Here is a 24,188-nt window from a genome sequence, read left to right as displayed (position 1 = left end):
AAACCCAAGGTAGATCCTTAAAGAAGAAAGGTGGAGGAGTGCAAGTAAATGCGTTGGCTACCGGCTCTTTCACACTGAACGCAAGGATTTTTTTTTTTAACCTGTGTGTTGTTTTTTTCCCTGTTAGTCCAATTAGATTTGAGATTTAGACCATGTGTCTGGAGCTCTTGCAAAAAAGGGCAAGAGTGGTTGCTTTACAGGACAGGAAGAGAGTTAAAAAATGGCCTTCAATGCAGCACAAGAAATGCTTTTAAAATTGGCTTCTTTGGTGTGTTGGATGCTAAAAACAGGCTTCACGACAGAGCTTGAGTTCAGCACACTGACTGAAATGGAAACAGTGAAAAATCGAGCATCCTACAAAACAATACAGAGCAAACTACACATTTTTAAACATGATTTTTGAATTTGACATTATAATGGTTTGTGCAATATTTATTAATCCATAAACGTCACTGGAGCTCAACATATAAACCATTATCATTCATAGAAATGTTCAATTAAACATGTTGAAAAACAGAAGCTAACACTTGCCTTTGTTAGCATTTTTTTACACTTCCTGCAGGTGCAGAGGCCCCCGATTACAGCAACAGTCAACATAGTTCCTCCGGCAGCAGAAATCAGAACTTTAAGGAGTGAGTCTTGTTGTAAATAAAAGTTAGGCTCTGCTTCTGTAAAGATAAAAATATGCCTGTATGATCTACAGCAAAATACGAATATCAGGTCGGTAAACAAACATACTGACACTGTCATACCTGAACACATGTGACAGAGCTGACTGATGTCCAGATGTGTGGTCTGGTTTCTGATGGGGTTGTTGATCACACAGCTGTAGATGTTTTTATCCTGATGTTCCACCTCCAGAGGTAGAGAGAGACTGATGCTGAGATCAGACACACTGATGCTGGACAATAAACTGTTTCCTTTGTACCAGGAGAGAGTCACATGACTCACGTTCACCGCCGAACACAACAACGAACAATTTGATGAGGATGATGATGATGATGAAGAACATTGTGAGTTACTGATGATGACAGGAACAGACAGATGAACTAAAAAGCATCAGCATAAATTTAGGAGAAATGCATGACAAATCTAAAAAAAAATATTATTTTGAGTTGCTGAGTGTGTGTCTATTTAGTAATGCACATTATTGAAGAATATGAATGTTTGGAACAATGATCTCTACTCACCATAGACAGAAACACTGAATAGTTTTTTGGACAGCTGTGCTGACCTTATCTCTAGTTTATAAACTCCAGCGTGTTGAGTCGTGATGTTTGTGATGGTCAGAGATCCAGTTTGATCGTCCAGCTTCAGTCTGTTTCTGAATCTCCCGTCAGAATCATTATTTATTAAATATATTTGCTTCCTAATATTAATTCTAACTACTTCTTTATCTCTAAACATCCACAATAAGTTGTCATTTTCTTGCATTTCAGTAACATTAGTGTATAGAAACACAGAATCTCCCTCCATCACTGACACAGACTGCATTTCAGTTTTTTCTTCCCCAAACATACCTGAAGAACAGGAACATATTAAAGATTCTGATTGTTTCTGAGGCCTGACATTATCTGTAGATCACGTTGTTTGAATGTAAACTTAAGAACATCCAGAGTAGCAGAAAAGACACAAAAGCAAATTGAAATATAATATAAAAACACAGATCAGGATGAACCAGTAATTTGATATTTTGTTTTAAACTTTCTTAAAAGTATGTAGGAAATCATATAATTTGTAAATAAATAACAACAACAAAAAAATTAAAATATAAATAACTAAAGTAAAAATACAATTCTGCTAGATATTTTCAACAGTTTCTTAAATAAATGAAACACTGATTGATTAATAAATAGGCGCGCTGGATCTTATGTAGAGAGTTCTCCATATGTTTTTGACATATGTGGTTATGATACAGAAGTATAAAAAAATGTAATTACTGAATTTTATAAATTTTACAATTTGAAAATGTTACAGCGGAGATTTTAGCTTTCTGAGCAAGAGAAACGTGCAAAATAGAAGCCATGGGAATTAGCATTAAAAGTCAATCTCACGATATTCATTACGATACTGTGTACACACTACATAAGAGCAAAACATAATGTACTTACGCTGAAATAAATGCTAAAAGCGCTATTATTACTTACCGGTCAGGCTCCAGCAGGATAAACAGAACAAGGTAAAAACATGAAACATGTTGTTAAACGGTTCAGTGGAAAGTTAAATAGCACCGTCTGTTGAAAACTCTCAACCTGTTAGAACAGTGTGTGTGTGTGTGTGTGTGTGTGTGTGTGTATCCTCCCACCATGCAGTTTGACACTCTTGTTTCACAGATCTCTGAACGTGTCAGAAATGTGGTACGTGCATATGAACTGTTCAAAGCAGTGGAAAATATCAACGTTTATCTTTTAATATTTTTTTCTTTTCCTCCTTGCTTATTTTTACATTTTTAGAAAGCTGCGGTTGTCTGTGTTAAATACATAACAGTAGTAGAACGCTGCGTCAAATAAAACGTAACTCTAGAGTTGTAAAAATGCTTGTATTCCGTTTATTTAACTGTTTTATGTAACATGTCTGCGTCAAACTGAAAGCTGCTGAGGGTTTTTCTTCACAAGCCTGTGTGATAATGAATCTTGTAAGTGGAGTGCCGCTTCCTGCTTTTGTGCATAACTCTTTAATCTAAAGAAACATCAAGTGACCGGGAGACAGATATAAGACAAACAATGATAATTTCCCATTCATTTAATACTCTTTAACATGTTATTATGAATGAACTGAAAGCTGGCTACAGTAAAACGCCGGATGCTAAATTTTAAGCATGCACTGAAATGAAATATAATAATATCAGTAAAGTGTTTTGCAGTGGATTTGTAAAAGCTGTTGTATGCATGTTAGACTTAGTTTTGAATAGCAGGTGGAGTGCATCCAAAGCAACTGGTTCGATTGATTTTTAAATTGCAGAACTTACGAATACATAAGATCAGGGAACGATGGTTGTATCTTTAACAGCGAATAATCATAATGACAAAAACTAATTATGTATTTATGTATTTTGTAATTAAGCATTAAAATGCTATTTATTATTATTATTATTATTATTATTATTATATACTCAATATACCGGTCAGACGACTCCTGTCATTTTCTGTGGCTGCAAAACTATTGCGAGTTTACAATGATGGTTACGGCAAAAACTACTGGCAATGGAAAGGCGGAAATGACGTTTGTTTTGTTTCGTTTTATGTTGTTTTTCATTTGGTAAGCAGAGTCCTCTGCAAGACTCGTCGCACCGCCTAAACATCGGAAAACACCAGAAAACGCGAACGATGCTTTAATTCGAATGCGAAATGTTAAATCTAAGATTCAGTTAAGTCTGTCGTCGTCGAAATAAACTACTTTCACTTTCACCTAAGCTCGGGACGTCCGTATAAAACAAAGCGTTTATATCCATGGAAACTGCACGCGTTCGATTCGTAATGGAATAGCGTCGAAAATGACGATCTCTGTTTGTGTCACGTTTGCCTTCCTCGTGGCTGGTAAGACGTTTGAACTGTCGAGCTCTCTCTTTCACAACGATAAAAACAAATAGCGCTATGCAAACGCTAAAGGCCGCAGAAATCCACAGTAACGCATAGCCTACTTAATAATAATAAAAAATAGTGGTGGCGAGAAGAAGCTTCTTGAAGCTTTAAATGCAGATCGAGGTGAAAATGATTGATTTCCTGAATGCACGCTAGGGACACCTGCTGGTAAAGTACAAAAAAATATACACAATACATACTCATATACTAAACACGCTTGAAATAAATTAGAAATTAAAGCAGTTAGAATTTTTCATGATCGGTGTTGTTTCATTATTTATAATTGTGCAATATGCTTTTGTTGAACAGATGGGTGGCTTTATTTAATTTAGACTGGATCAAAGAGTGAAAGTGATTAATGACTGTTCAGAAGGAGCTAAGTCAGTGGAAAACAATCTTCCACTGTCTTCAGGCTCGAATCGGCCAAAAGTGGATCAAAATGTTGCTTGGTGGGCTGTTTTCTTGATCTTAAAGATCTTAAGTTTCGCCACCTATGTTTCAAAACTTGGCATTGCAGTTCATGTGAGGCTATATTATATTATTGAAACTAATGTTTTGAGGTGAATGTGTTGCTGTCTTGGAATATATGACCCAAATAAGAATTTTCACCAGATATTGTCACCTGAACAAGTATTTAATAGTTCTGACCAACTGAGGGAAAAAGCATTATAATAAATCGAACTCTGAGAATTATTATTATCGATATACTTTTAGATGTAGATTTAAAACTCTGTACAGTCTAATCTTTGATTGTCACATCATTCAAATTCAGAAATTCCAAAAAGCAAACTATGCTCCCTTCGGTTTTACTTTCATTCACATGTTAAAGTTAAAGCGATAGTTTTGAACACGGTTGGTTATGTACTCGATCGAATGCATTTTGGATAATTTTTAAAAAGCTTTAATTATACAATGCCATTACATGTCTTTCTTTTTTTACATTGCTGTTTTTATAATAAAAATAATAAAAAGCAGATAGAATAGAAGTAGAAATATGTTTGCTTTTCCAACATGTCCTCCAAACAATACTCCTGTACTCCTGAAATACAACAATTGCAGCCTTATATTGACATTTTTATATTACTGATTTGTACTATTTCATGGTCTTGTGTACCTCATGATCACAAGAGCATGGGTTTGAACCCTGAGAATGAATGTGCTCCTGAAATGTAAGTGCGCCAGGATTCAGGATATTTATAATGCATATGTGCAGTCACCGATACGAATTACACCCAGTAAAATGTGTTTTAATTATGAGACTGGTGTAAAATTTCCAAAAAACATGCATTTTGATGTATAATGCATTTTGGTGTAATGGTACTTGCACAAACAACCTAAAGAGTTTTTTGTTGGAGGACAGGCTGGACTTTTCTGAAGAACGGTGTGCTTTTTAAATGTTCACGACTGAGAAGTTACTCTTGAACAACTAGAACGAAACAAAGCGCATCCACCCAGATATTGACACGCAGTATGAAAAATTAAGCTTATGAAAACCGGTCTATATGTAAACATTTATTACATTAGGGAAGTCAGTGTAGTATTGTAAGTAACAAAAAAGATCTCAGTATTTTATTAAGTTATTAAAAATGTGCATATTCTACAAAAGGTATGTTAACGAGCAGAACTGTTATGAATCATGGTGTGTGTTGCATTTCTAACCGTTTTAATTCTTTTCCAGGCGTAAGTTGTGTTTATAGAGATGGAGTGTCACAGACCGTGGAGGAGGGAGAATCTGTCACTCTACACACTGGGGTCGAAACAAACCAACAGCGAAAGATAAGATGGTACTTTAATGAAATAATCATCGCTGAACTCAATGGAGATCTCTGTTGTAGCTGCACGGATGTTAGGTGTAAAGACGCTGATGGGAAATTCAGAAACAGACTCAAGCTGGATCCTCAGACTGGGTCTCTGACCATCAAAGACACCAGAACCACAGACTCTGAGTTTATAAACTGAAGACAATAAGAAACAGCGGAGACAGTGTCAAGATCTTCATTGTTACTGTGCATGGTGAGTCACTACACCGATTGTCGATTTGTTTTTAGTCTTAGCAGTTAGTTTTGGTCCATGATGAGCTGCATTTGTGCTTTGGTGTAAATTAAAGGGATAGTTCACCCCAAAATTAAAATGATGTCCTTTAATACTCACCCTTGTGTCGTTTCCAAACCTGCAAGCCCTAGTTCATCTTTGGAGCACAAATTAAAATATTTTTGACCCTCCATAGGCAGGAGCACAAATACCAAAATACAGAAAGTCAGTTAAAATAGTCCATATGCATGCATGGATTGTGTACTTTTTTTTGGGCCATGGTCGTCTCACATCTTCTGTTAAGGTCGAGCTTTTTGTATTTGCTCCTGTTGTGTCATTTTATTTGGCTTATAATAACTGTTTCTTCTTCAGGTTTTTTCGGTAATAATAGAGACGGGAGTCAGCATTTGTGATGGAGGAGACTCAGTCACTCTACACACTGATGTTAAAACAAACCAACAAGAAAAGATTAGATGGTATTTTAATGATGCCCGTATAGTTCAAATCACTGGAGATCTCAGGGATATCTGTACAGATGTTCAGTGTAATGAAGCCACTGAGAGATTCAGAGACAGGCTGAATCTAGAGAACCAGACCGGATCTCTGACCATCATGAACACCACAACCACAGACTCTGGACTTTATCGTCTACGTATCATCAGCAGGAACAACATCAGTGATAAGATTTTCATTGTTGCTGTGTATGGTAAGTCATTATGTGTGAAAACAAGCCATGAACAGGCTGTGACATTGTGGTTTTCCCTTTATCTGTATTAGAACATAATATATATAATAATTTGTCAAAAACACATTTACTGATGTAGTGGAATTTGTTTTATGTTTTGTTTGACAAAGTAAAGAGGTCCTCCAGCAGCGCTTGGTTTGTGTTTCAGATGTTTCTTCCGCCGAACAAGATAAAATGAAGAGAAAGTCAGTGATGGAGGGAAAATCTGTCACTTTAGATCCTGGTGAAAGTATCAAACAGAATTATTTGATAACGTGGTATTTCAAAGACGTTCTCGTCGCTGAAATCACAGGAGATCCCAATAAAACCTGTACACGTGGTCAGTGTGAAGATCCTGACGGGAGATTCAGAGACAGACTGAAGCTGGATCATCAGACTGGATCTCTGACCATCATGAACATCACAACCACAGACTCTGGAGATTATAAACTACAGATCAGCAGCGACAGAAGCAGAATCAGTGTCATGAAGATATTCAGTGTAACTGTCACTGGTGAGTCATTCCACGTGATTTCCTTTGCATTTTTTGAAAACGGTTTTATTTCTGAAATAAAATCAATATCCTAATAGTGACCAGGGGCCTCAGATTTGATCGTAGATAGTGTACGCTTAAATCCACGCCTGCACTCACATCTGTAAAAACGTTGACCTGGAAAAGGTCTTAGACTCACGTCAGGGTCTACGCAGACGTACGCACTTTTTTGAAAATGTAAGCTGTTTCCAGCTCGCTTCTCAAATTATGATGACTGGGGGTATTTCATGTGTTAATAAAGTTCAAGATCTTGTGCGGTTCACCTCCGAAAGAGAGTTGTTTGTGTGATTTCCGCTCATGTGTCCGTTCTATTAATCGCATGTACGCATATTGGAGAAATGATCGTAAGATCGAGTTTAGGATGGTTTCTGCGCAACATTTTATAAATGAGGCCCGAGCTATACAAGTCTAAATATCAGTCAAAGGTACTGCTAAAGTTGATTATTAATAATGATTGTCTGTTCCAGATTCAGAAGTGCCTTCATCTAATAAAGGAAGCACGTATTTTGTTGTTGCTCTGTTTACGGCGGTTGCTGCTGCTGCTGTTGCTGTGATTTACTGGCGCCGCAGGAAATCTACACAAGCAAGAATTTAATCTCTGACAAGATTAGATTCGTTCCAATTAACCCAAGTATTGTGTTTCATTTCATTTGTTGTTGTTGAAACTGTGCAGCCTTACGGTGCCTGTTACAATGAGGTGAGATATATATGTGCACGTCCCTCTGTTTCTGTGGGATCTGCAATTCTGTCTGATTTCTGTGTGTTCTGTCTGATTTCTGTGTAAATAATTATGAATATTTAGTTATGTTCAAGTATTAGTAAACCAAAATATGAGGTTTTTGAATCTCTAGATTCATTTATAGTGGATTCGGGCACAATTAAAAGCTTTAGTTAATTGCATTATTGCATTCATTTTGTCATGGACTGACAAAAAAAACCTTTTATGAGCAAGCAAGTCATGGTTATATATTAATAAGCTTAATAATAAAATATTAATCAGTTATCTCTATTACCTTCAAATTTCACTATTTGTGTGTGTGTGTGTGCACCTTATTTATCACGTTATTAGGACCAAATGTCCCGACAAGGATAGGAATACCAGTAAATGTTGACCTAGTGGGGACACAAGTTTATAGAAAATGCAGGATTGAATTTTTTGAAAATCTAAAAATTCCAGTAGTTTCCTGTAAGGGGTGGGTTTAGGTGTAGAACAATAACACATACTGTCTGCACAGAATAAAAACCATCACGCCTATGGAAAATCCCCCTAAAACACGGAAACCCAATATATAAAAATACATTATATCTTTCTATTTTGTTTCAACGATGTATGCTTTTGTAATTATAACATACTGTAAATATTTGAGACGTTTTAACAGCAGTTTGTGCATTCACTTTCTTTGTTCACTTCCTGTTGCTTTAAGATGATTAGTTCACATTATCTCATATATCATATATATAAAATGGAAAAATGTATCTAGTTGTGTTAGATAAGTTCTAATTTGATCAGTGTAAATATGAATGCTTGTTTTGTTTCAGTTTCTTGAAACATGTTTGTATGTATTATATTGTACAGTATATATATATATATATATATATATATATATATATATATATATATAGTATATTTTTATATGTAAATTTAGATTATTTTTTATAAATGAACGATGGTTGGTTGCACATGCTGAATACAATGTAATAACCAAGTATGTAATTGAAATGGGTGTTAAAATAAAAATTAAATCAAAACACTGAAAATCGTCTCATTTTTGGAATTATGATTTTAATTCCCGGATTGTCATTTTAAAAGCTTTTGTGTGTGTGTGTGTGTGTGTGTGTATTTAAATTGGGTGAGGATGAAGATGGATTTTTGGTTATGGCTCTAGATGATGCTCTATAACGTAGGCTATACATTTCTCTTGTACACTTTTAAGGGGTTGGTTCACCCATAAATGAAACGTCTGTCATTAATTACTCAGCCTCATGTTGTTTCAAATCTGTAAGTCATTTGTTTGCATTCAGAACACAAATGATGGTATTTTTTATGAAAACCAAGAGCTTTCTGACCCCGCACGGACAACAGCGCAACTGACCCGTTGAAGGCCCAGAAAGTTAGTGAGAACATCCTTGAAATAGCCTGTGTGTCAGTCATATAATAAAACACTGAGAATACATTTTAACGTTCAACAATTTGATGACTTCAAACAGCCCAAATCAAGTATATATATTCAATCTAAATGAATTTGTTTTATTGTTATACATGTATATGATGTTATATAACGAGGTATTACATCTGCACTGAAAGTGAATAGTTTCCATCGAGTTGGAGAATAGTTCATTATACCACGTCGGAGACGGAAAAAACGTATTGCGGACTATACGTGCATACTACATGTACACCTTTTCCACTGCAGTATTTTAGATATGTGTGATATTACACCTCTACAAACTCTTATACGGAACCAAATATGGCTGTCCTCAGTTTGCCATCACGGTGTCTTCGTATCGGCTCGAAGGCGTTTAGATCAGTGAGCTTTATGAATTTCGTCACCGCGACGTGTTTGCAGGCTGGTAGCATTGAACCATGGAAATGGAAATCGGAAAATGAGAAATTAAATTGCAGCTTTTACCAAAGTGAAAGTCAAATGGTTTCATATATGCGAACCAGAATGGAAAAAACACGTTCAACCACACACCATTGATACCTCTCACACAGACACGAGCTCACGCAGGACCTGTTTGTCCAACAAAAAAACCACATATCTGTGTAGATGTGAATCAAAAAGACCAAAGCAGGGTCTGCTTTTGCATCTACGTTTTGCAGTTTTTTTTAAAAATGGCATTTACGCACGTGGTGCCTTTGACGTTCCTATTGTCCGTACGATTTAGATCAATTCAAAGTCTCGGCGCTCCAAAAAAGGTACCGCTTCATGAATCCATCTTTAACTGCCATGCTTCGGAATGATCCTGCTGCGTCTGGTGATTCATGCTAATCCCAAAACTCAAAGAGTTTAGAGGTTTGATGTTTGATCATCTCCTAACGGCAATAGGTGCATACTCAACATGATCTTCCTTTATAACATACTGTGAAAAAAAACCCATTGAAGCATGAGTGAGAAGTAACTAATATCAAAAAAAAAGTGTGACTTTGAGTAGACAGGGTAAAGCAGGGTTGACTGGTTTTAAAAGTGCATTTGCTTTTAGACTCTCGTGCAAAACCTAAGAACTGCATCACTGTGACTTTCACTTCCTGAAGGCTACAGTTGTGAGACATTTTAACTTTATAAAAAAAAACAAAAATGTTCAATCCACTCAATTTTGTAAAAATGCAACCCAATCTTTTTTTCACTGAGACTACGTGAAGCATGTTGTTTGTAAGTAACTGGATAGTGAATGTGTATATATAATGATAGTTTAAGGACATTTTCTGTTGCGTTATTGTGCTGAAGATTCACACCTTTTTCTTTTGGTGTTTGTTGCTTCACACATTCAGAAATAACTGTGCTAAAGCCAAAGAGGATAATAATGCATGTTCATTCAATTATATTGCATGCACTAATAGACGATATTTCTAGTGGGCGAAGGGTCTATAACATGAAACTTGAAGTGTAGTGTTAAAAGTTTTTGGTTTTGTAAGCTCTCGATTGATAATAATATGACTTTTACAAAAATTGGATATGGTGTCGTGTGTAAAAAACTAAGAATAAATTCTCTTACCGATCTCTGTGCTTTTCTTTTGTGGAAAGTGGGATCAGTGTAAATGATTTCTTCCTCACAAGTCTGGCCTGTTTTAGTGAGAGAAACCCCAATAGATGCATTAAAACAACAAAACTCAATCTTAGCCGGACTCATTTCCTCATAACTCACGGTAACGTTGGGGCTGTCGAAATAAAATCATTCAATAGCAACTTTAAAGGTGCAGTGTGTAATATTTAGGAGGCTCTATTGACAAAAATGCAATATACTATATGTAGCTAGGTTTTCGTCCTGTTCGTACGGTAGCCGTTAAAGGACAAACACAGCGCGTTTCGTTAATGTTGTTCGTGCAAATACAACATTGACACGATGATGAACAAGTGACAATAATATCTGCAATAAAACATCGATTTACTGAGTAACTATAATTAACCTTTTCAAACGAACCTCATTGCTGGCCGTATCCGCTGTTTCAGACTACGACATAACCTTGTATCGGCCACCGTAGCTTCTCACCGTAGCTTCACCGTAGCTTCCGTAGTTGGTTGCAATTCATAACCTCACCTCTGGAAGCCGCTAAAATTTACACACTGCACTTTTAACTCTTCCGCACACAAACATTCCCTAATGGACAACAACGAGCATGACAACTATAAAGATAACAATAACTATATTTGCCAACGATATCGTCCGTTTATTCTCAGCTCACGCGCGTTTGCCGCTTTAAATTCTCGAGCGCGTGACAGCAGGGTTGATTGTGATTAGCTGTTAATGTTTGTTGTTTATCGTTAATATGCTTGGTGTTCTGGACTTAACATAGTTTATCTTTAAAATTATAGGGACATTCCTTATTACTGATTTTTTATAAATCAAACACTAGGCAATTGTCAATAATAATAATTTGCACACAACCAGTGTTGTATCTTTAAGCATGTATGATCATAACCTGAAAATGTGAACGTTTTTATTATTTAAATAATGTAGATGTTGTTTTTTGACTGAGGTGGGTAAAGAGGTATTTTCAGTGTCACGTAGGTGTAGGCATTTATTAGTTGAATCGAAATAAAAGCAATAGGTAACACTTACCTTCTTGATCGCTTTTTCTGTGTCTCCTGCAGATGCAGAAGATCCCGGCAGCGACGATCAACAGAGATCCAGCAGAAACAGAGACCAACGTGATCAGAGACACTGAGTCTGTAACAATAATCATTCATGTAAGTGTCACTATAATCTATAAATGTCACTATATATACAGCAAAAAACTCTGTACCTGAACACGTCTGACAAAGTTTAGTGATGTTCAGATGTGTGGTCTGGTTTCTGATGGGGTTGTTGATCACACAGCTGTAGGTGTTTTTATCCTGATATTCCACCTCCAGAGGTAGAGAGAGACTGATGCTGAGATCAGACACACTGATGCTGGACAATAAACTGTTTCCTTTGTACCAGGAGAGAGTCACATGACCCACGTTCACCGCCGAACACAACAACGAACAATTTGATGAAGATGAAGAACAGTCTCTGGTGATGTTAGGAACAGTCAGACGAGCTGAAAAGAATATACAGAAATCTGAATAAAGCATCAGAATTATTTCACTTCTGGGTGCCGAGTGAGTGTTTAGTGTGTCATTTGATCATGTAAATGTAAAATAATCTTAGAAGGTCAGAACAAACAGCATTTCTGCTCACCATAGACAGAAACGTTATACGTTTTATATGTAAATTTCACTCCATCTCTCTCTAGCTGATAAACTCCAGCGTGTTGAGTCGTGACGTTCATGATGGTCAGAGATCCAGTTTGATCGTCCAGCTTCAGTCTGTCTCTGAATATCCCACCAGGAACATCAAGTGTGGGGAAGATTTTAACTGGTTTAGCTGGTCCAAATTTCAAGACTATTTCATTGTCTTTATGTATTTCAGTAACATCAGTAAGAGTGACAGCATCTCCCTCCATCACCGACACCGACTCACCGAACACACCTGAAGAATATGAAGACAGCGTTTTTTTCATACAAAGCCAGAAAGCAGCTGCTATTGACATGTGAACTGAAGGAACATCACAACGGCAGCAGAGAGAAGTCGTCAAAGTCATTTGGTCATTGATTTGTTTTAAAATTGTCTGGAGCTAACTTAGCATGAAAAATCGCCTAGTGTCTAAAAACAAATACACGATAACCTCAGGAAGAAAAGAAGACTTTAAAAGTGATCATACACAAAGCCTAATATTTAAAAGCTGCTAAGTGGGTTTGGTTTCTTTGAACCTCCGTGCAGAGCATTTAAATTTCCACAATGAGGTCATAAAAGAGGGCATTTCCACTCGTTTCTATTGCATTTATGACCTTCTGAAAATGTTAATGTAAAACACCGACTCTAAAGTTAGTGGATTTGACGATAATTATTCAGATCATTTTCTTTTGCTGTGATACGCATCAGTTTTGAACAGCAGCAGCAGCAGCTTTGTTACTCTGAAATGCAATCAAGCAGTGCAAATGTTTTTAAAGCTTACCGGACGGACTCCACCAGCAAAAACAGAATAAAACAAACGTGTAAGACATTTCGGTTGTTCAGTGTCTCATCAAATAATGCTATTCACTAAAAGCCGTCGACCTACAAGTGAGTCCACCCACAGATGAGTCTGACCCTCCTAGTTCATGTAAGCTGTATTTGCGTGCGATTTATTGTCATAGTTCTAATTAGGACTGTATTTAAGTTCATTTAAACAGTTTTTAATGGATAAAATTTGTTTTAATTTTATCAGGTATCTACAGATAGTTTCTGAAATATAGTTTCCAGACTTTTTATTGACTAAAAGTAGAAGACTAAGGCAGAAATCATCACGATTTTAAAATGGTGGTATATGTATTTATTGCATTTAGTGATTTATTTATTACAAGTGATGTGTGTGGAAGAACGTTAAACCATCTGTTATCTCAAAGTGCCAGGTTCACCAAGGTTCAGCTTCTGAGTCAAACTGAAAATGGCTGCGGTTGGCTTTCAGAAATGTGGTTTGATCTGATGTTGGACAAACATCTAGTAGATGGGGTGTTTATTCTCTGCATGTGCGTTTAGTTTGCAGGCAAGGTGTTTCTTCCTGTCCTGCTGTTATAGCACGAGCTTTTTAAGGCACTTCCGTCTAAAAATAACACGATGAGAAGCTTCTCACAAAGAGGAAGTGAGACAAGAGTCCGGTTGATTGTTACAATCACTAAGGGTTTATAATGATTAAAATGCAGAATTTTTCATTTGATTAAGAAGTTGTTTGCATTTGGTTGGCTTAAGAAAGGTAATGGTGTTTCAGTAATATCCAAAAAAACATTTATACCCTCACATATTATATTGTAAAACAATTGAATAATAGCCGTAGCTTATGATGGGAGGTGTTGCTTGGTAACTCTCGTCTGTGGAAAGTAAAGGATGGTGTGAAATGTCCACCCACTCTTCAAAAAAAGCCTTTAACCTTAAAAAATAATAATGTACATGATGAGGTACCCTATGCTGTAACTGTGTGAATGTACAGTATCAGGAGGTGTGAAGGTTTTGAGATGTTAATTAGCCTTTTCGAGATCATTCACGAGAAATGCAGTCGTCTTACTTTAAACTTCACCAGATGGCGCAATTTAGCAGATATATCTATATCATAAAAGTTATGACCAAAGTAAAAAAAATGTGTATGATAGTTAAATTAATAAAATGATCATTAGTAACCTATAATAACTGTCTGTCTTTATCTCCAGCGCCTATGCAGGAATTCAAGTCTAATGTTACTAACAGAAAATAAAAAACATAAAAAAATGCATGAAAGTGTTTTGCAGTCTTCAGTAGATGGCGCCATTTGACATTTTTATTTATATCATAAAAGTCAGGGCCCGAAATCGAATAATGTGAATCTTAGTCAATAATATAAGTAAAGATGATTATCCTTTGATCTGTTGTATTAATAACCGCCTGTCTTTATCTTCAGGGCATAAAGCAATAATTTGGTTTCGCCCTGCTGTGTGTGTGCTGATATAAACATTTTTTAAACTCTATTCTGAGGACATGCCTCTCTAAACAGAGTTAAATAACTCTAAACCAGAGTTAATAAACTAATTAAGTGAATAATTAAATGATTGAGCATTACTTTTGAACAACTGCCAAAATCTGTGTATTTGGTCTCATGCTAAAGGAAATGAACACTAAAGTAGAGTTATATTTTATTCATATTTAATCTTGCTGAAGAAAAAAAAAGCAAGAACTACAGCAGACTTGAGCCGCAGCCTTGGAGGAAATCAACTGAAACAAATAAATAAACAAATCTTTCCAGGAGAATGTGTTTATAACACTTCTGTCATTAAAGATGCGATTTTGTTGTTTGGACACTAAAGAGATGACGGAGTGGTCAGATGTCCAGCAGACTCATTAGTCAGTCCCGCATTTAAAGAAATTGACTTCTTTGATGTTGTGAAGAGTTGCTTCCTTCATCTGAAAGATCCCGCAGAAGCTGTCGCTCTTTGTTTCAGGTGTTTCAGCTGCTGAACCGAATCAAATTTTGTCCAAATCAGCGACTAAGGAGAATCCGTCTCTTTAGATTTGGGTTTAATGAACAACAACAACTTACGATGTAACCTACTTCACGCAGCCAAGAAGTTTAGACTTCAGATGAGCCCTTTTGATTTAGTTTTAGCTGCTGTTCCTCACCAGATGGCGCCATGGTAAACCAATATCACAAAGAGGTAAAGATATCAATAAAACGATTATGAGTCAAACTACAGGTCATGAAGACCATCTATCTTCATCATTAAATATCCACAGTCACACAACTCAGGCCTGCATGTATTTATCACATCACGTTGTGCTTATCTTATTATAATATAAGCTTTTTATTATATCACAGCATCCAGGCTCTTTTAACACATTTAAAACATGAACAATTTCCATATGTTTCTGAAACCACAAAAAATAAAAATAACACCAAAAGATCTGACACAAACAGTGAAAACAAGTCTACCATGAAACCGCAAAACGGTAATCATGCCCATTACTCAACTCTAACATCAGTTCCAGTAGATCCAGTATTTGATCATCGTTTTTTGGGGACATTTTCATACACAGCTTTCAACTTTGATTTCTGCAAGAAAACACAAACTAAGTCATGAATCTGAATATGAACAGGTTTTTTTCTTTACATTCTCTCGAAGTGGAAATCAACTGCAGGCAAATCTCTCTAAACTGAGCAGAAAAGATTGTTTCATTTCATAATTTACTTATTGAGTATTTCTAAATGTACAACTGTAGCATCAACAAAGAACCGCAAGACCATCTAGAGGAACCTGATAGATTTGATGTGCGTGGTTCAATCTAGATATCTATCTGTTAGTGTTGCTAATCTGCATAAAGGTCGGTGTTTGAAATGTATTGCAGTTTTCTCTTCTGGTATGCAACAATTTAAATAGCCCTACAAAAATATTAATATTTACACTAAAATGCAAACTGTAAATACTGGTTGTAGCAGATTGACCTCTACATTATGCTACAAAGCTTCAGTCGGCTGCTTGAATCAGATAAAGTGACTGCAATAATCTTCTTTCACATGATGCGTGAATGTTCTTACATTTTTTCGTGCTGTTGGTTTCCACAACGCTGAATCAGGTCTGTCTTCATTTCGGTTGTCAGCTGCATGAACGTTGATCATAAATGTGTTACAACAACAAAGCTTCATGTAGGATTCAAAGGAGGTTAATGAGTTTCTGACCTTTTTTTCTACATTTCTTGCAGATGCAGCACGTCACGACCGCAGCCACAATCAACAGAGATCCAGCAGCAGAGATCATGTACAATAAGGGTACGCCTTGATCTGTAATCGAGAAAATGATTCTGACAGTCTGATGACAAAGACTGAGATGAACAAGTTTATTTTTGAGACCAGCTAAGTAAATCAATTTCACTGCTGACACACCTGGACAAAGTGTGCTGAAGTCCAGATGTGTGGTCTGGTTTCTGATGGGGTTGTTGATCACACAGCTGTAGGTGTTTTTATCCTGATATTCCACCTCCAGAGGTAGAGAGAGACTGATGTTGAGATCAGACACACTGATGCTGGACAATAAACTGTTTCCTTTGTACCAGGAGAGAGTCACATGACCCACGTTCACCGCCGAACACAACAATGAACAATTCTGCTGTGATGAAGATGATGATGAAAGATTTTGTAAAACATCTCTTCTAATGTTAGGAGTGGGCAAAGAAGCTGTAAAATAGACAAAATGCAACTATAAAATGACTAAACGTTTCAGTGAAATAGCTCAAGGAATGCTTTAGATTGAGCTGTACTGAATTCTGAAGTCTCATTAAAACCACATTTATTTTCAGCAAAAAGCAAAAAAAAATTTCCGAACGATTTTGTGCATGTAGTCATGTTAATAGCGTCCTCATGCTCTGCATTTATTTTATCCCAGGTTTTTTTTCTTCTTGAAAATCATATTTGAAAGTGCGGCAGATATGACAGACATATGATTTTGTTCAAATTATAATAAAATCTATCGTATCTGAACACCCCGCCCCACCTACACTAACGCTAACTGTGTTAGCATAGTACTAACAGCATGCTAAATCAAGTGAAACGTTAAAACAAAATTAGCATGATCGGCGTGCAAGATAACATGTTTTAAACAAGTTGTTGTGATTAGCATAATGCTAGTAATGCACATGCTAACATGATTAACATGTTGTAACGTGATGCTAACAACGTTTCCCCATGGTTTGGGCCTATGCTGTACTTACAAGTCATTTGCCCGCCAGCAGATAGCGTTTAAAAGACATCTGCCCCACATATGCTTCTGACCCACACGCCGCACAGAATGATGACGATGACAGAAGTCAGCCACAACTGAACCAGATCTGGGACACATCTCACAAATGTCACAGGAAACATCTATCTCAGTTTTAGCTAATGAGATTTTGGATGATGAGAAGTAAAAAGAGTAGAGTAGAGTAGAGTAGAGGCGTGGTCTGTTTATTAATATCTATGTGTAAGGTTTACAATCTCTACATTTAATAATTAAAAACTTCACCCTATTTACTGCCATTGTAAAGTGCCTCGCCATAAACTTTTTTTTAAAGAAAACAAGAGATGTCTCAATTATTTTTGTAATCAACCTTATGCCACACAAATAAACCCAAAGTATTCCTTCAATAGAACGAGAATACTCACCATAGACAGAAACACTAAATGTTTTTGATGACGACGTATCTCCACTTAGCTGTAATTCATAAACTCCAGCGTGTTGAGTCGAGATGTTCATGATGGTCAGAGATCCAGTTTGATTGTCCAGCTTCAGTCTGTCTCTGAATCTCCCGTCAGGAACATTAAATGTGGAGAAGATTCGGTCCTCTCTGCTGATTTCAGCTATGAGTGAGTCTTCAGCTCCAAATTTCCACAGTACGTCATCGTCTTCATGTATCTCAGTGAAATCGGTGTATAAAGTGACAGAATCTCCCTCCGTCACTGACATCGACTCACCGAACACACCTGAAGAACAAACATGGTGCAGATTTCACAGTTTTGTCCTGAAGTCAGTCATTTTCCTATAAATGTAAACTGAGGAATTTCTCAAACGAAAAAGGTAAAGCACTGGCAAGAAATGTAAAGATTGTTGAGTAAACCAATGATTCAATCTTGCTAATTCTCAATCACCGTTGACGATAGTGGTCCTGACAGAATGATCTGTTCTGTTTGAATCTAGGTAGAAAAGCCAAACGCAATACCTCTAACTATCAGGTGCGCTGAAACTAAAAGAAGAGGAATTGCTTTTATAACTCACCAATCGGATGCCACCAGCACAAGCAGAGCAAAACAAACATGTGAAACATTTTCTTCGGTCGTTCAGGGTCTGTTTCATGCTGCTCATCTGCTCTGTGATTCCTCCCACAACAGGGTTTGACCCACCTTATGTACACGCATGCAGTCTGCCTATATGCTATTCAATCACAAATCTTGCTCTTATTAAGATCATTCTTATCGTTCTCATTTGTATCATTTGAAATGGATGGCCTTAAAAGAAGCTATTAATAAATATGTAACAGCAGAAAAGCTGAATATTGTGTTATTAATTGATCGGTCAGTTTAAATTTAATGGTAAATAAACGTATGGGTTTTAAAATAGTTTCATAATCAATTAATTGTCGTTCTTTGCACAACAAAATTTTAAAACCGTGCATCTCACATTGTTAGTTTTACCGCGGTGTGTGACACACGCAGATCATCAGCTGAGTCAAACTGAAACCTGCTGCGGTCTGATTTCTTGATCTCTCTGTTGACAAATAGCCGAGAATGGCCATTTGTTTCACGTTTGTGTTTGGTTTGAAGGTGAAGGGCTTCTTCCTGTCGTTCTGTTATGAACCACAGAGTCCTTCCTGCCTATATAAGACTACTTTACAAATAAATGATTTAATAGATCCATCAAAACTAATGTATGAAACACAGCTGAAGATGATTCAGAGGTCTGTGTTTGATATTTCTAACTGTTATACTTTTATACTTTTAACCGGGTAGGATCTCTTTTGTGGTCTGCAGCATGAACACACCTGAAAATCGAATGTGTAAAGCACACAAAATAGAAGACTTCTGGAGTTTCCCAGTCGTCGAACGTGTCGAACAAAGCCTGAGATACAAAGCCATTGTGATGCCAAACTACTTAATGAAGAAAGCAGGGAAAATGAACACCTATCAAGATCAGCTAAACATCGGAAAGTATGTCAAATATGAAAGCCATAGTTTTAGTAAACTTGCACACCATCTCGAATGAGCTGTGTGCCAATGGCAATGCATGTGCGTTGGCTAATGTAGCCTAAAATTAGACTTTTTTACACTATTTGAGCTTGAATAACAGCAATATTTGAGACAGTCAGATTAAATTGTTGATTTCAAATACGAATTTTAATTTTGAAATATAACATTTTTCCTAATTGAAATAGATAGGAGCTGAACTTCAAGTTAAAAAAAAAATAAATACGTGCTTGTTATAGTTCTCAACATAATTACTAACTGACATGAGTGACATTACGGTCATTTTATGCTGTCTCTCGTCTGCTTCGAGGTCAAACATACTTAACAATAAGAGATGCTCATCTGCATGCCTAGCTGTAGCAAGTGTCTCTTTGATTACATATTTGCTTTACTGAGCAGCCGAGCAGGAGCTCCTTATAAAGTGAAGTTAACGAAGTAAAGCTCAGTGCACATCATTTGGGACTAATTTGTGGTTATTGCGTTATTTCTTATGATGAATTAAATGCAGTTTTATTCACATTTAATAGACTTCATTACCTCAGGGCTGTTGAGCTAGAGAAGAAATGCGAAGCCCTGACAGGAAAGGGTTAACAAGAGCGCCATCTGCTGTACGGCTTTCTATAATTCGCCGTGAAATAATCCGTCCCTTCCGAAAAAACGCAAATTCGACGCATGCGCAGTTCTGTCTCAAACTTTGCTTTTTAATATGACGATGACGCTTTCCAAGTTATATAGTTTTAGGGTACCGTGTTTTAATATATTGACATTGGATGAAAGAAGTCACAAAAACGAATAGGGCGATTTCCGCTTTCGGATCCAGCTCAATCTCCAGCTGGTTACTTTCAGTTTTTAAATGCAGGCAGTAAAGGCGTTGTCAATGGCGTTTGAACGACTGCGCCGCATTATTATCTCAAAATGACAACGGTGAAAATGGATTATTTTTGGTCGGCAGTGATTTTGCTCGTGACTGGTAAGATTTAATTTCTATTCGCTCAGTTTATCAGCTCTTATATTGTCGGACACATTGTTTACGTCTAAACTAAGTAGTTGTAATTTATGCACAGCTCACGGGATGTGGGTGCTTTAAAGACAATATTTTAGTTTTAATGAAAGAAACACCAAGTTACTTGGTATGTTAGATAGCAACACAGGCAACAGGAGTTTTAAATCAGTACCTATTGCCACAATGTGAAACTATTGAAGAGATTTAAAGCGGCCTGGCTCCTGCTGATTTATGGTATGTGTAAATATTTTATTGTTTTTTATTTTATTTTTTTTATTTTTAGTGCAGCCTTATAAAATAGTTTGCTTTGTTTAAAGGGGCCATGAATCTTTTGGCATAAGAGGTCATCGTAAAAGCATCGTCAATTTCAGAAACTTTCTCCTTAGTCGGTTTATGTTGAAGCCAATCTGCCTAAATGAAACGTGGAATGTAGCACTTCATACTTTCGACCATCAGTAACAACACGAGTGGCTCTGGCATGCATGCAGAACTGAAAAACGAGTTCTTCGTGTGCACTTAATTGCAAGTCTTTTCATACACAGTTTTCATAAAGTTATCTTCATGCATGTCAAAGACATTGCACTATTTTTTTTTTTGTGTGAGAACTGTGACCTGCTTAATAATGTGGAACAACCCCTTTATTTATTATTACTTTTTATCTTAAGTATAACTGACAAAATATTTAACAAACCTGTCTGAGACTGACAGATGTTTTTTTTTTATTTTATTTTTATAATGATATGAGACAAACACATTAAATATTATTATTATTATTATTATTATTATTATTATTAAGTCTGAATGTTTGGGTTAAATGTAGTAAAGTATGGACAGAAAGAGCAGTTTTTGGGTGACTATCCAGAATGCATGGATTTGACATTGCACGCCATCTTGAATGAATGAACTGATATGCAATTGCATAATAATAACATTAAGTGTGTATGAATCGGAATGTAGGTTTACAAGATCATCCAGGAAACACATGTAGGTTTGATGAGTGATTGTGTAAATGATCACGAGTGTAACAATGCAGTGTTTTATTTTACACTATATTATTTCAATTATTTCTGTATTATCTATTACTTGGATGCTACCAGTTTAAAAAAGTAATGCATTTAATGCAATTCCATTTCCATTCCCTTCTGTATATTTTGGTGTGACAATAGTTGTATTTTTTTTTCTGCAGGTGCATCTGCGGTGAAGATAGATGGGGTATCAGTGTCATTGATGGAAGGAGATACGATCACTCTACACACTGGTGTTACTGAAACCGAAGGCAAAAAAATGCAGTGGTATTATAATGGCACTCGCATTGCTCGAATCACTGGAGATCCCAATAAGACCTGCACAGATGTTCAGTGTATGGAAAGAAATCGGAGATTCAGAGGCAGACTGTATCTGGATCACCAGACTGGATCTCTGACCATCAGAAACATCACAAGCACAGACTCTGGAGAATATAAACTACAGATCATCATCCCCAGCATCAGCAGCACTGACAAGATCTTCAATGTCATCATTAATGGTAATATAATGCATTTTAAGAGCTGCTCATGCGTTTAAAACATTATTGTGTTTGCGTCAGTTTCTCATCACATGACATCTTTTTCGTATCATTGTTTGAAATTGGTCTACTTGCCCAATTTTTGTTCTCCAAAAAGTCATACTAAGGTTTATAAGGACACCGTTTTACTCTTTAGCAAAAAGATACAACTGTTGGATTGTGTTTCAGGTCATTCTGCTGCTGAAAGAGAGGAAATGAGGAGAAAGTCGGTTAAGGAGGGGGGATCCGTTACTTTGGATCCTGGTGTGATAAAAACCCCTAACGATTTGATGAGGTGGCATTTTAATGACATTCCCGTCAATGAAATCCCTGGATATCTGAGTAGGAGCTGTGCAGATGTTCAGTGTAAAGATGCTGATGAGAGATTGAGAGACAGACTGGAGGTGAATCAGACCGGATCTCTGACCATCACGAACACCCGAACCACAGACTCTGGACTCTACAAACTACAGATCAACGGCAGCGGATTCAGCATCATGAGGACATTCAGTGTTAATGTCACTGGTGAGCGTAACGTAATAATATACAAATAAATAAATATAGTGTAAAGTTGATTCATTCACTCTCTAGTAATAATGACTGTCTCCAGCTGTTCCAGATTCAGGTCAGTCTACAGTTGTTGTAGCAGGAATATGTGCAGGTGTTGGTCTGCTGGTGTGTGCAGCTGCTGCTGCTGCTGTGATTTGCTATTGCCGCAGACAAAATAAAGGTAAATGTCACATATGGCTGATTTAAGATGGAAATGCAATATTTATTCTGCAAAAGAAAACGTGTTTAGGAAATGTAAAAATATGTGTTTTTAATCTGCCTAAGTCTATGTTTAATTGTGTTTATTGTTTAAACAGGCAACAGGAAGCAGCACAATGGTATAGAATTGACATCCCATAATTGCAGTAACCCTAATTCGGACATTATTGACAGGACAACTCCTAATCAAAATGACCCTCAGGACACTACTGATGGGACGTCCCATCCTGAGAAAGCCCCATTAATGGAAGCCATAAAAGGAATATCCCCTAGTCTCAATGGCCTTCAGTTTAAGGACACTACCGATGGGACGTCCCCTACACAAACTGACCTTCGGTTGAAGGTCACTACTGATGGGACGTCCCCTACACAAACTGACCCTCAATTGAAGGACACTACCGATGGGGCGTCCCCTACACAAACTGACCCTCAGTTGAAGGACACTACCGATGGGGCGTCCCCTACACAAACTGACACTCAGTTGAAGGACACTACCGATGGGACGTCCCCTACACAAACTGACCCTCAGTTGGAGGACACTACCGATGGGACGTCCCCTACACAAACTGACCCTCAGTTGGAGGACACTACCGATGGGACGTCCCCTACACAAACTGACCTTCGGTTGAAGATCACTACTGATGGGACGTCCCCTACACAAACTGACCCTCAGTTGAAGGACACTACCGATGGGGCGTCCCCTACACAAACTGACACTCAGTTGAAGGACACTACCGATGGGGCGTCCCCTACACAAACTGACACTCAGTTGAAGGACACTACTGATGGGACGTCCCATCATGAGAAAGTCCCATTAATGGACGCCATGAAAGGAAAATCACCTAGTCTCAATGGCCCTCAATTTAAAGACACTACTGATAGGACATCCCATACACACAATGACCCTCAATTTGAGGACATTACTGATGGGACATCTGATATCGAGTTTATAGATGCTTGAGAATGAGTCACTCACAGCCAAATATGTTTCGTTGACCACTCAATCAGACTAAAAAGCCTTCATGTGAACACCTTAATCAATCCAAATGAGCTCGATCTGACCGGATTGAAAGGGGTTCAAGAGTGCATGGAAACACTGTGATGCAGAAATGACATAGCTGTATAAATGAATGTCCCGTCATCAACAACAATCCTCGCGCTGTCCATCCGTGAAGTGGAGCAGGGCAACATCCCTCCAGTCCCGATTTCATATTCTCATCCAGAGACATCTGGTTTCTGCATGGTAACATAGCCACTGTTTGTTAAGATGATGAACAATGCCTGTGAATGGCAATCCTGCACACAGATGTTTTAGATCTCTCGTTTCCTTCAATTCTTGTCTTGAAACACGTTCATATGCTGCTTGTATTCTCTATTACATTTTTTCCATAAAAATGGAAAAGCCTCAATCTCCTTTTTTATCATGCTCATTGTGTAATATCAGATCTATTAAACAATATCAGTGTCACAACATTCATAGGGAAACAACTAATAGCCTTTATACGGAAATTGGGCTTTAATGGGA

At 37.1% G+C, this 24,188-nt stretch overlaps 4 protein-coding genes, 1 long non-coding RNA gene and 1 pseudogene across 7 annotated transcripts; 3 read left to right on the top strand and 3 right to left on the bottom strand.

The window, feature by feature from the left end:
- Positions 1-237: 237 nt before the first annotated feature.
- On the bottom strand, positions 238-2,262 carry LOC122327467 (hepatocyte cell adhesion molecule-like). The gene is made up of 4 exons (XM_043222859.1): positions 2,148-2,262; positions 1,191-1,520; positions 753-1,049; positions 238-668 (listed from the first exon to the last, which is right to left on the bottom strand). Exons 1-4 carry the CDS (start codon positions 2,194-2,196, stop codon positions 478-480), a joined length of 867 nt encoding a protein of 288 aa, XP_043078794.1. The 5' UTR covers positions 2,197-2,262; the 3' UTR covers positions 238-477.
- Positions 2,263-5,397: 3,135 nt separating this feature from the next.
- Positions 5,398-7,614, top strand: LOC122328149 (annotated as a pseudogene).
- Positions 7,615-8,436: 822 nt separating this feature from the next.
- LOC122327446 (CD48 antigen-like) lies at positions 8,437-13,203 on the bottom strand. Of its 2 annotated transcripts, XM_043222819.1 has the most exons (6): positions 13,092-13,203; positions 12,275-12,565; positions 11,856-12,134; positions 11,672-11,779; positions 10,607-10,674; positions 8,437-9,973 (listed from the first exon to the last, which is right to left on the bottom strand). In XM_043222819.1, exons 1-6 carry the CDS (start codon positions 13,138-13,140, stop codon positions 9,920-9,922), a joined length of 849 nt encoding a protein of 282 aa, XP_043078754.1. In that variant the 5' UTR covers positions 13,141-13,203; the 3' UTR covers positions 8,437-9,919. The 2 variants fall into 2 exon arrangements, with proteins under 2 accessions (XP_043078754.1, XP_043078753.1); XM_043222818.1 differs by lacking the exon at positions 13,092-13,203 and having other exon boundaries at positions 12,275-12,677.
- On the top strand, positions 11,450-12,627 carry LOC122327596. Its single transcript, XR_006247676.1, has 3 exons — positions 11,450-11,588; positions 11,704-11,799; positions 12,506-12,627. It is a non-coding gene; the product is annotated as an uncharacterized LOC122327596 (long non-coding RNA).
- A 3,087-nt stretch (positions 13,204-16,290) lies between the features above and the next one.
- LOC122328148 (SLAM family member 5-like) lies at positions 16,291-18,549 on the bottom strand. The gene is made up of 3 exons (XM_043223855.1): positions 18,385-18,549; positions 17,775-18,092; positions 16,291-16,811 (listed from the first exon to the last, which is right to left on the bottom strand). The coding sequence occupies exons 1-3, from the start codon at positions 18,431-18,433 to the stop codon at positions 16,291-16,293; spliced, it is 888 nt and encodes a 295-aa protein (XP_043079790.1). The 5' UTR covers positions 18,434-18,549.
- Positions 18,550-20,021: 1,472 nt separating this feature from the next.
- LOC122327340 lies at positions 20,022-24,072 on the top strand. Of its 2 annotated transcripts, XM_043222638.1 has the most exons (6): positions 20,022-20,319; positions 21,539-21,877; positions 22,085-22,420; positions 22,506-22,625; positions 22,762-22,958; positions 23,151-24,072. In XM_043222638.1, exons 1-6 carry the CDS (start codon positions 20,265-20,267, stop codon positions 23,622-23,624), a joined length of 1,521 nt encoding a protein of 506 aa, XP_043078573.1. In that variant the 5' UTR covers positions 20,022-20,264; the 3' UTR covers positions 23,625-24,072. The 2 variants fall into 2 exon arrangements, with proteins under 2 accessions (XP_043078573.1, XP_043078572.1); XM_043222637.1 differs by having other exon boundaries at positions 22,762-24,072.
- Positions 24,073-24,188: the final 116 nt, after the last annotated feature.

This window comes from Puntigrus tetrazona, chromosome 22 (assembly GCF_018831695.1).
Source record: "Puntigrus tetrazona isolate hp1 chromosome 22, ASM1883169v1, whole genome shotgun sequence".
Classification (NCBI taxonomy): Eukaryota; Metazoa; Chordata; class Actinopteri; order Cypriniformes; family Cyprinidae; genus Puntigrus; species Puntigrus tetrazona.
The sequence above is the reverse complement of the archived record's forward strand: the minus strand, read 5'-3'. Positions and strand labels throughout refer to the sequence as shown.

Coding starts and splice junctions, on each gene's coding strand:
- LOC122327340 (XM_043222637.1), top strand. CDS start 20,265: ATGACAACGGTGAAAATGGATTATTTTTGGTCGGCAGTGATTTTGCTC. Junction 21,878..22,084: donor CTTCAATGTCATCATTAATG/GTAATATAATGC, acceptor ATTGTGTTTCAG/GTCATTCTGCTGCTGAAAGA. Junction 22,421..22,505: donor ATTCAGTGTTAATGTCACTG/GTGAGCGTAACG, acceptor GACTGTCTCCAG/CTGTTCCAGATTCAGGTCAG.
- LOC122327446 (XM_043222818.1), bottom strand. CDS start 12,677: ATGACTTTGACGACTTCTCTCTGCTGCCGTTGTGATGTTCCTTCAGTT. Junction 12,135..12,274: donor GTATAACGTTTCTGTCTATG/GTGAGCAGAAAT, acceptor TATTCTTTTCAG/CTCGTCTGACTGTTCCTAAC. Junction 9,974..10,606: donor AAAGAAAAGCACAGAGATCG/GTAAGAGAATTT, acceptor TTTTTTTCACAG/TATGTTATAAAGGAAGATCA.
- LOC122327467 (XM_043222859.1), bottom strand. CDS start 2,196: ATGTTTCATGTTTTTACCTTGTTCTGTTTATCCTGCTGGAGCCTGACC. Junction 1,521..2,147: donor ATCCTGCTGGAGCCTGACCG/GTAAGTAATAAT, acceptor CCTGTTCTTCAG/GTATGTTTGGGGAAGAAAAA. Junction 1,050..1,190: donor ATTCAGTGTTTCTGTCTATG/GTGAGTAGAGAT, acceptor GATGCTTTTTAG/TTCATCTGTCTGTTCCTGTC.
- LOC122328148 (XM_043223855.1), bottom strand. CDS start 18,433: ATGTTTCACATGTTTGTTTTGCTCTGCTTGTGCTGGTGGCATCCGATT. Junction 18,093..18,384: donor GTGCTGGTGGCATCCGATTG/GTGAGTTATAAA, acceptor TTTGTTCTTCAG/GTGTGTTCGGTGAGTCGATG. Junction 16,812..17,774: donor ATTTAGTGTTTCTGTCTATG/GTGAGTATTCTC, acceptor TCTATTTTACAG/CTTCTTTGCCCACTCCTAAC.